At 40.1% G+C, this 11,185-nt stretch overlaps 1 protein-coding gene across 1 annotated transcript; it reads right to left on the bottom strand.

Annotated features, from left to right (window-relative positions):
* Positions 1-2,103: 2,103 nt before the first annotated feature.
* LOC110894873 (protein FAM133-like) lies at positions 2,104-10,791 on the bottom strand. The gene is made up of 3 exons (XM_035981900.1): positions 10,772-10,791; positions 10,436-10,722; positions 2,104-2,360 (listed from the first exon to the last, which is right to left on the bottom strand). Exons 1-3 carry the CDS (start codon positions 10,789-10,791, stop codon positions 2,104-2,106), a joined length of 564 nt encoding a protein of 187 aa, XP_035837793.1.
* Positions 10,792-11,185: the final 394 nt, after the last annotated feature.

The raw sequence follows: 11,185 nt of genomic DNA, 5'->3' as shown, positions 1-11,185 counted from the left end.
CCCAACGTCGTTGCCTCATGTTCAGCTCCTTCTGATTAAGAATGTGCTGGAGACTTTTGTAGTCTGTGAAAACCACACACTTCGTGCCATAAAGATAGTGTCTCCAGATTTTGAGAGTGAAAACTACAACTCCTAACTCAAGATCATGAGTCGTGTAGTTCTTCTCGTGAACTTTCAGCTGTCTTGATCCATAAGCTATCACTTTACCTCGTTGCATAAGAACGCAACCAAGTCCTAGATTAGACGCGTCACAATAGACAACGAAATCATCGTTTCCATCGGGCAAAGATAGAATAGGAGCATTACATAGCTTATGTTTCAGCGTTTGGAACGCTTCTTCTTGTTTGGGTCCCCACTCAAAAGACTTATTCTTTTGAGTCAAAGCAGTGAGTGGAACCGAGATCTTTGAGAAGTTCGAAATAAATCGACGATAATACCCAGCGAGACCAAGAAAAGAACGAATCTCTGTGGGTGTCGTTGGTGTATTCCAATCCTTAATTGCAGCAATTTTGGATGGATCCACGTGAATACCCTGCTCGTTGACTATATGACCCAAAAACTGAACTTCTTTAAGCCAAAATTCACACTTGGAGAATTTAGCAAAAAGTTGTTCCTTCTTCAGGAGTTCCAGCGTCAAACGAAGGTGTTGCTCGTGATCGGCTCGAGACTTCGAATAAATGAGAATATCGTTGATGAACACAATAATGAACTTGTCTATATAAGGTTTATAGACCCTATTCATTAAGTCCATGAAGATAGCTGGAGCATTAGTCAAACCAAAAGGCATGACGGTAAACTCGTAGTGCCCATATCTCGTACGGAAGGCAGTTTTGGAAATATCTTCTTCGAGTACACGAAGTTGATGATACCCAGAACGCAGATCAATCTTAGAAAAACAGGTAGCACCTTGCAGCTGATCAAAGAGATCATCGATTCAGGGTAGGGGATATCGATTCTTGATGGTAAGCTATTAAGCTCACGATAATCGATACACATTAGAAAAGATCCATCTTTCTTTTTCACAAAGAGGATAGGAGCACCCCAAGGTGAAAAGCTCGGACAGATGAATCCTTTATCAGATAACTCTTGAAGATGTTTCGATAACTCTTGCATCTCGGACGGTGCAATACGATAAGGTGCTTTCACAATCGGGTTGGGATTGGGTACAAGATCAATATGAAACTCGACTTGACGAACTGGAGGAAAACCAGGCAGTTCATCAGGAAATACCTCTGGATAATCCTGAACAATCGAAATATCCTGAATACTCTTGCTCTTGCCTTTCTCCTCGGTGACATGTGCCAGAAAAGCAACATATCCTTTTCGTAAATAACGTTAGGCTTTCGTGCACGACATGAGTTTCAAACCAACAGATGGTTTCTTGCCACGAACCTCTAAGACATCACTAGACGAAAGAGGAATAGGAACAATCTTATCAAAACAAACCACCTCAGCATGATGTTTGGTTAACCAATCCATTCCCACGATAATGTCGAAACTCCCGAGTTGCATCGGCGTGAGGTCAATAAGAAAAAGATGGTTATCGAGGTTCAGTTGACAACTACGAAGAATAGAATTGAGTACAAGAGATTTACCAGTAGCAACTTTGACATATAAGGGTTTCCTCAGTTTAGTTCTAGGTATCGCAAGCAAAGTCTCAAAAGATAATGAAACAAAACTCCTATCGCCACCAGAATCGAAAAGAACAGATGCAAGTTGGTTGTTAACAAGGAACGCACCGTTAACAACCTCGTTGTCAGCTCGAGCCTCGTTCGCATTGAAATTGTATGCTCGTCCTCGAGCAGGATTCACATGCGCGTTTGCGTTGGCATTCGCGTTCGGATTTGCATTCGCATTCACCAACCTCGGGCAGTTGTTGTGGAAATGACCCATTTCTCTGCAATTGAAACACGAACCAGGTGGGAATCTCGCAGCATTCCTTTGAGCTTGAGTTGGAATCTGAGCAACTTGATTCTGATCCAAATGACAAATGTTGGCCAGATGCCCAAGTTTACCACATGTAGTGCACTGTTTGCAGGCCTCTTAGGCAACATGGTGACCGTTGCATCGAGCACAGTGAGGTGCGGTACCAGCATATTGTGTCTACGCAGGAGGTTGTGCTGGTGGGTTCTGAGGGTTCTGTGCGGTGACTGCAAAGTTCTGGGAAGCCTTGTGCTTCCTTGACTTCTTAGAAGACTCACCCTTCTTCTTTCCCTTACCCTTGTCTTGAGCAGAATCGGCTGACTTCTTCTTGTCTCCCTTACAGGTCAGTTTCCCTTTTCTGACTTGAGACTCAGTCAGAGTAGCAACCAATTCGATCGCTTGACGAACAGTAGTAGGATTACTGCCAGTCACAATGTCTTGCACAGAATCGGGTAAACCATCGATATACCTCTCTATTGCTTTCTCCAATGGGGTAACCATAGTAGGACACAACAAACTGAGCTCCTCATAACGATCCGTATACGCACGGTGTTCTCCCCCATCTTGTTTCAAATTATCGAATTCTCGTTCCAAAGCTCGAATCTCGTGACGGGGACAGAACTCTCTCATCATGAGAGCTTGAAGCTCTTCCCATGTTTGTGCCATCGCCACATCAGCACCCCTATCACGTATCACACCGTTCCACCATGTAAGAGCACGTTTCTCGAACACACTGGACGCAAACTCAACCTTACGCTCATTCGGACATTGCACATGTCTGAATGTGCTTTCCAAACTTTCGAACCATTGCAGGAGCGCGGTTGCTCCTTGAGACCCAGAAAACTTCAACGGTTTAGCCGAATTGAAATTCTTGAAACTACACTGAGCATTATTGTTATTATTGTTGTTGTATAATTGATGGATCTGGGTTACTATGTTCGGAAGCACAGCAGCCATTTGTTGAGCGACAAGGGCTGCGACTTCTTCGTTGGTTAGAGGTTGTGCATCACGTCGAGGAGGCATTGTCTAAAGACCAAGGAAACATGAGAAACGAGTGAGGTCGACAATTTGGGAAAACAAAAGAGGTATTGAAAACATCGACAAAACACAAGGAAGGCGATCATTCGTTCGTTACCTCGAACAAACAAACGACACGCAGTGACTAATCAAAGTAAATGGGTCATAATAATGAATCACCGAAGACATGCTCGCCTATAAGTGAACACTCACCCCAAGATTTCCCAGGTAAGAGTGATGTTGGACAGTCGTGTGACCCTAAATAGTCAGTATGAGTAGTTCATCATCAAGTACAAAGGCAGAATCATTGTAAAAGATGTCAACACAGCTTGTTCCTTTCTAATCTTTATCTATTAATGATTTCCTGAGCTTTTACACGTTCAAATGACAAACGGACAACACCTCGACTCAGAACATATGACCTGATTTCGCTCCAAATGACACAACAACACGGCTATATATAGTTGTGGTGATTCCACTTGAACATGACATGACCGTTTCAAGCGGAATATGTAATTTCGCTTGAACATGTCAATGTCCATTTCAAGTGAAATTAACTTCATGATTTCGCTTGAAATGCACATTGACACTTTCAAGCGGAATTACCCACTTTTACACATAAAACCCTAATTTCAACCCTGTTGTGTGCTCGTTTATCCTATCTAGACATAAGACTCGATTAGGACGAAGTTAACAGACACTAGATGCACCAACAGACTCCCCCTTGGATGTTGACGAAGTCTTCGGCGTCGAGTCTTCAGTCTTTGTCTCTTTCCAATTTGATTTGTCATTGTAAAAGCTCCCTTCAATCTTCTATCTTCAATCTCCCCTTTGAATATTGATCCAGAATTCTGACTCTCCCTTTCACAGACTCCCCCTCTCGATATGCTGGGACTCGAATTTCTGGTTCAAACTTTAACATTTTGTTGCCATGGGGATGTTGAATCCTTTCTCCTGCTTCTCAAACATATAACATTACAATCTATACAAACTTAAAAAATTTTCCAACTGTTCATCAGTTTTAGAAATCCACTTTAAGTATTCAGGTCCAAATTAATTACCCTGATTACTTAATTTATCTACCAAGTCCAACTTAATGACCTTGGTTGATTTATGACAAAACAAACTGATTTTTGTTCAAGTATTTTCAAACATTTTCTGAAAATTACAAGTTTCAAGTTAATGAACATGTTTTGACTTTCCATTTTCTCAACCAACAAGATTAAGCTCCCAACTCATCATCCAATTAGAATCTTTCTGCATCTGCTCCAACGTTCTGAATCTGAAGATCAACTTTCCACTATGGTTTGTCGGAAAATAAAGAAGAAATGAAAAACCTTTTTGGATTTTAACAAAGTTTCTAAACTAGAAAATGAATTACAGAAACTTAAATGCAGAATGTAATGAAAGTAAACTATTTACAAACATATTTTTGATGAGTGTGTTAGGGAATCATATCAGCTATTAGACAAGTCACTAGTACCGTTAAGCTTTAATTTCATACTCAGAATTAAACAATTCACTTAGATTGTCGATATGCTGATCCACTTAAATTCTCACACAATTTTCAATCTGTTCAGGATACGAATTAGGTGAATAAGAACTTAAACTCATTCATGTATCCCACCTCTTGAATATACTCCCGTATCCAGATCCCAATATTCAGTCTTACATGTGAGTATACCACAGATGATATCTGTAAGGGGTTAGATGCGAAACCGTGAGAGCTCAGGTCAGAACTTCCGTTCAGCAGAGAGATGACGGTTCGACTTTCGGTGTGTCCCCTTTAGAGGATCTTTTTTACAACAGCACACGATTATCATTTTGCAATGTTTCATCGTTTTTTATGGTGAGGGTGATGCTATGTTTCAAGCATTGCAGAAAGTATTATTTGGGGACTAGGTCAGAACTTCCATTCAGCAGAAGTCCCGAAATAATACCCCAGATATCACTGAGTATAAAGACCTAGTATCTCAGAAAGAGGGACCTTTCAAACAGGATTTCAGGGGTTACCTATATATCCAAGTAGTGTTCCCCACGATGTCGAGATATATATATCTACTCCCCCTAAATACCAAAACAAGTAACAAATCGACAAACCATTGCAGATTGTTTCTCAACATCATCATCTACAATGTTATCCTCATCAACGCCAATAACCCCATTCGACACCGACAGAAGCTTCATATCATTTAGTTTTAAAAGATATTTAAAACGAGTTTTGTCAAAAGCTTTGGTATGTAAATCAGCTTTCTGATTGTCAGTGTGGATTTTCTTAATTCGTATCAACTTTTTCTCGAACCAATCTCGAATGAAGTGATAACGAATTTCTATGTGTTTTGTTTTAGCGTGATGAACAAGATTTTTCGTTATACTTATTGCGGCCTCATTATCAACAAAGATAGGGGTGTTAAGAAATTGCAAATTGTAGTCGCGCATCTGTTGCTAGATCTACAAGATCTGAGAGCAGCAACTGCTAGCAGATACATACTCCGCTTCACATGTGGATAGAGCCACAGAGGTCTGCTTCTTACATTGCCAGGTGACCAAGCGTGGTCCAAAGAACTGACAACCCGCTATTGTTGATTTTGCATTGACTTTGCAGCTTCCGTAGTCGGAATCAGAATACCCTTCGAGCGTGAAATCGCCTGTTTTTGGATACCACAACCCCAATGTTGGAGTTCCTTTCAGGTAGCGTAATATCCTTTTCACAATTACCATATGCGAAGCTCTGGGGCTTGACTGAAACCGTGCTGCGAGGCACGTTGGATACATGATATCGGGTCTTGAAGCAGTTAAGTACATCCACGATCCTATCATGGAACGATACATCGTTTCATCTACCCTGTCTCCGGTGAGATCTGGGTTTATCCTATGATTAGTCGCTAGAGGAGTTGAAGCTGGAGTAGAACCTGACATCCCAAATTTCTCTTAGATATCATGAACATACTTTGTCTGGTGTATGAAAATTCCCTCAGGTAGTTGTTCAACTTGAAGTCCTAAGAAAAATTTCATCTCCCCCATCGATGACATTTCAAACTTTTGCTTCATAACTGATTCAAAATCTTTGCACAGATTCTCATTTGTTGACCCAAATATTATGTCGTCCACGTATATCTGAACGAACAGAAGATGTCCGTCGACCTCTTTGGTGAAGAGAGTGGCATCCACTTTTTCTCGGATGAAGCTGTTGGCTAGTAGGTCTTGAGACAAAGTCTCGTACCAAGCTCTCGGGGCCTGGTGTAGACCATACAGCGCTTTATCCAGCAAATAAACCTTGTTTTTGTGGATTGGACCGGAGAAGCCCGGTGGCTGTCCGACATATACCTCTTCTTTAACCTTCCCATAAAGAAATGCCAATTTAACATCTAACTGAAAGACTTTGAAGTTTTTCCACGATGCAAATGCCAGAAAGATCCTAATTGCTTCTAGTCGAGCCACATGAGCATAAACTTCTGTAAAATCAATACCCTCCTGTTGACTAAAGCCCTGGACTACGAGTCGAGCTTTGTTTCGAACAACAACTCCTCGGTCATCTCTCTTGCATTTAAATACCCATTTTGTGTTAATTTTCCTGTGACCGTCTAGCAAATCTACCAACTTCCACACTCCTAACTTCTCGAACTGACTTAACTCTTCTTGCATCGCATTGACCCAAGAATCTTCAGTTAACGCCTCTTTGTATGTTCTTAGTTCGATCTGCGAAATAAAACAACTATGTGAAAAATCAGTTTGTAAAGAAGCAACTGTAGAATAAAAGCAAATAAGCCCTTGGTCACTTTGACGCCTTGTGCGAACGCCGGACTGCAATTCTCCTATGATCAAATCCTCTGGATGGTATGACAGAGTTCTTGGGATCACTTCGCTTGGAACATCTACATCGCCCTCTAGATTGGTAACATTCTGATTTGCAACTTGTTCACCGACTGGGTTTATTTGACCTGAAATCTGAATTTGCTCCCCCTCAGAATCTGAATCACCATGATCAAATACTGGTCCGTTCTCAGATTCTTGATTATCATTCTCTGCCGTCTGATTATCTTGAGCAACTTCATCTTGTTGAATATCATCATGTTCTCCAGCATTGCTTGGACCTGCTTCATCGTCATTTGAAGTTTGTCGAGGTCGATTTGAATACTCAGCTGGGAACCTTTCCTGAGATGATTCATACTCTCTCAGAATATCCAACTCATCAAAGAAATCTTCTTCCTCTTCTCTCATGTCAAACGAATCCTATAAAGTATCATAGTGAAAACGCCATGAATCACTGGGATTTTGTGGTGGCATTGTATTGCCTTGACATTCAACATTTTGTGCCTCAATAATCCTCTTCAAGCTTGGAACAAAGACTCGTTTCATAGGACTTGAATAACCCACAAATATTCCCTCGATGCTCTTTGGACCAAACTTACCAAAAGGCTCAAGAACTGTACAGGGAGACCCAAACGGTTCGAGATACTTTAGGTTTGGTTTACGGTTGTTGATTAGCTCAAAACATGTCTTGTTGAATTTCTTGACTGTTAGAACCCGGTTGAGCGTATAGCATGGGGCGGAAACTGCTTCTGCCCAAAAATTTACAGGTAGTTTGGAATCAGCAAGCATCGTCCTGGCCGTTTCGATTAGTGTCCTGTTCTTTCGTTCAGCTACTCCATTCTGCTGCGGAGTGTAAAGAGCACTAAATTCATGCAATATACCTCTTTCATCACAAAATTCTTCCATCTTGCTGTTCTTGAATTCAGTACCATTATCACTTCTGATTCTTTTGATACGCCTTTGGTACAGATTTTCAATCTTTCTAAACAACGCCATCAAACTATCAAACGTCTCATCTTTCGATTTCAGAAAAGAAACCCACGAAAATCTGGAATAATCATCAGTTACCACGAGACAATAGTAATCACCAGTTATGCTTCTGACGTTCACTGGACCGAAAAGATCCATATGAAGTCTCTCTAAAGGTCTTGAGACTGAATTGACTTGCTTTTGAGGGTGTGACTTTTTCTTCTGCTTGCCTTTGACGCAGCTAATGCACTCCCCTTCCAGATGAAAACCTTTAATGTGAACACCCGTAACTAAATCATTGTGCACCAGATGATTCATTTTCCTCAGATGTATATGCCCCATCTTGCGGTGCCACAACTGTGATTCTTTCTCCGATGCTCTAGACACAAAACAATGAGCCTGACCCGTGGTTGTAGTTCCTACGCTCATATCCAACACCTACATATCATTGACTCTTGGTGCCCTCATGATAATCCATTCTTCAGGAATAACAAATCCTGGTTTCAAGATCAAACATTCTTTGTCTGTGAAGTGCGTAGTATACATCCTATCACAAATCTGCGAGATACTCAGCAGATTATTCTCAAGCTCAGCAATGTAATTCACTCTCTCAAACGTTACAATCCAATTGGATAACGTTCCTTCTCCTTGATTACCAGCAAAACCTACATAATCTTACCTCCTTGATTACCAGCAAAACCTACATAACCTCCATTGAAATTTCTAACATCATACAACAAAGTTGTTTTCCCTGTCATGTGCGGAGAAGCTCCACTATCCATAATCCATCGCGAAACGGATCTTGGAAGCTCCTACACATATCACAAACACTTTAGTTAGATTTTGGTGTTACCCAAGCCTCTATCGACTTAGGTAACTGGACATCAATGACAGTTCTTTTGGTGATCAATGGTGGAAAATTTTTATCATTTATTTTCAAGCTTTCTTCAGACCCAACCTCAACCTTTTTGTATAAGAAAAACTCATCTTTCTGAGGTTGACCAGATGGTTGGTCTTTGTTTTGAACATCTTTCTTCTCAGATTTTTGCATTTCTTTCTCAAGTTTCACATAGTAATCCAAAGGAACATTCATCTTTACCGGTGTGGTAGAAGATGACTGTTTTTCAGTCTCAGAAACCTTTGGTTTTGGAACACTTGTTTTCTTTTCAACCACTTTTGTCTTCCATGTTTGTTGAGGTGACGCAACCCGCTTGTAAAACTTGTCGTTTTTAGTTACCACATTTTTAGCAGGTTCAGTTTTGACTTTGATATTTTCATTTTTCAAAATCTTTTTCACAACAACCAATGGAGCTTTTCCTTTCCCATCAACTTTCTTCTTTTGAATCTTAACAACTTCAGTCTTAGGCTTCAAGTTGGTGCACTTTCATGCAATATGTCCAACTTGATTACATTTGAAGCATGTTCAAGTGTCAACTACTCGACTTGTGCCTTCAGACTGAGGCTGTGAGGCCTTCTTCTCAAAGAACTCTTTGTTTGATTTTGAAAAGATTTTTGATTCTTCATGAGAAAGTGAACTTGAACTTTTCACAAACACTTTCTTCTCAACGAACCTTCTGTTTTGAACATTCTTTTTCTGATAAGTCTTACCACCCTGATAACCACCCGACCATTTGTTTCGATTGTTGTTATAAAAACGTGATGGAACAACAGGCTTCTTGTAGTAGGCTTTATCTTTTTCAAAATTCATTTGCCTTTTTGTTTGATTTAAGCTTTTCACTTCTGACAGATCAACTTCAATCAATTTGAACACATTTGTCAGTTTAGCAACATTTACATTCTCCAGTGGAAACTCAGAATCCGAAAACAACTTATCCGAACCCAACATCTTGTACATGACAAGATTTGGTTCTTCATTTAAGTTGTATTTGGACTGTGGTTTCGGAATGTATTTGTCCAAGAAACATTCATCTTCCTCAGTAGTGTCACTTTCAGATTTTAAAACATTCTCAACCACACTTTTCACAACTTCATTTTGGACACTATCCTCATTGGAAGATGAAGTGAACGCGACATCAATTGTGTCCGGAAGTTTCACTTCATTATCATCCTTATCATTAACCAGCCCTGATTGTTTCTTTGAATAATTGTTTAAAACTGGCGGTGGAACTTGATGATACCCCACCCCTATTCCATCAGAGAATACATCTTCGCCTGCTTTGTTTTTCCCGATAGGTTTGGGAACAATGTGTTGCAAAACAAAGCTTGCGGAGTTGTAACTGGTTAATTTCAGATTGATGCGCTCATTCTCAATCTTAGCTTCTTCAAACTGAAGCTTCAACTTAGCAATCTCATCCAGTTGCTTGTTGATTTGTTCTTCTTTGTGTCTAAGAACTCCAGTTAAATGATCATTTTCTTTTCTGGTTTTACTGTTTCGTTCATCAGAATCCTTTATCGTTTGTTTTAACTTGTTAAAATTTTCTGAGAGTTGATGATTTTCATGAATTAGTTTTTCATTTTCTTTCCTAATTCTTTCTACTTCAATTTTATCATTTTCAATTTTCTTAGTCAACTTTTTAACTTGATCATTTGAAAATTTGAGCATTTTATCACGATCAAGAATCTGATCTTCAACCTTTCTGACTCTTTTTTGTCAGATCATTAACCTTCGTATCATTGAGGTAAGATTGTGTACCACAAACTTTGCAGTTTCTCATGCAATTTTTGCAGTCACTGTCACCTTTGACTTTCTTACCTGACTCACTCGACGACGCATTTAAACTGACCTGGCTTTTAGACTCAGATACAGACCTAGAGTCTACCTTAAGTTCCTTAGGAGCCAGCACCTTGTCAGCCATCTTTCCTAAGTTTTCAGCTGTCAACTCCTGTGACGTATCAATGATCCCTTCATCGATCTTCTTTGGCTTCTGCTCCTGCTCTTTTTCTTTCTCTTTCTCTTTCTCTTTCTCTTCACCACCTCCCCACCATTCTCTCTGTTGAGACTCTTCTAGTTCAGCAAATTCCTCAACGAAAGCTTCAAGACTAAGAGTCTTTGGATCAATAGCAATGTTCCCTTCAGGATCAAGGTAACATTCTGTATCCGCATCCCATCTTTTTGCCTTTTTAGCTTCACTGTATACACGAGAAATTCTGATCATTTTGTATAGAGCTCTCTAGGTTGTCTATCATTTGATTTTTCTGCTGCGATTCTGGTGTCTCTGAACGGTTTGATTTCTGTTGTTGCAGCAAACGCATAACCTACTGCATCTTCCTCAGGAAAAATATCACTCCAATCAAAGCCTTCGTCATCGTGAATAACAGCTAGAGCTCTTGATTTTTCTTTGGGGGTATCCTCAAGCTGCTTCATCCTAGGGGGTTCAGCCTTGTTCTGATGATAAATTGCTCTCTTGTAGTAATCTTCTCTAAAAGGATTTTCAGAATCATCAGCATAAGCATTTCGGCACTCTCTTTTAAAATGACCTTTCTGTTTACACTTGAAACATGT

The sequence above is a fragment of the Helianthus annuus genome, chromosome 2 (genome assembly GCF_002127325.2).
Source record: "Helianthus annuus cultivar XRQ/B chromosome 2, HanXRQr2.0-SUNRISE, whole genome shotgun sequence".
In the NCBI taxonomy this organism is placed as follows: Eukaryota; Viridiplantae; Streptophyta; class Magnoliopsida; order Asterales; family Asteraceae; genus Helianthus; species Helianthus annuus.
This window is presented reverse-complemented; position numbering and strand designations above follow the sequence as displayed.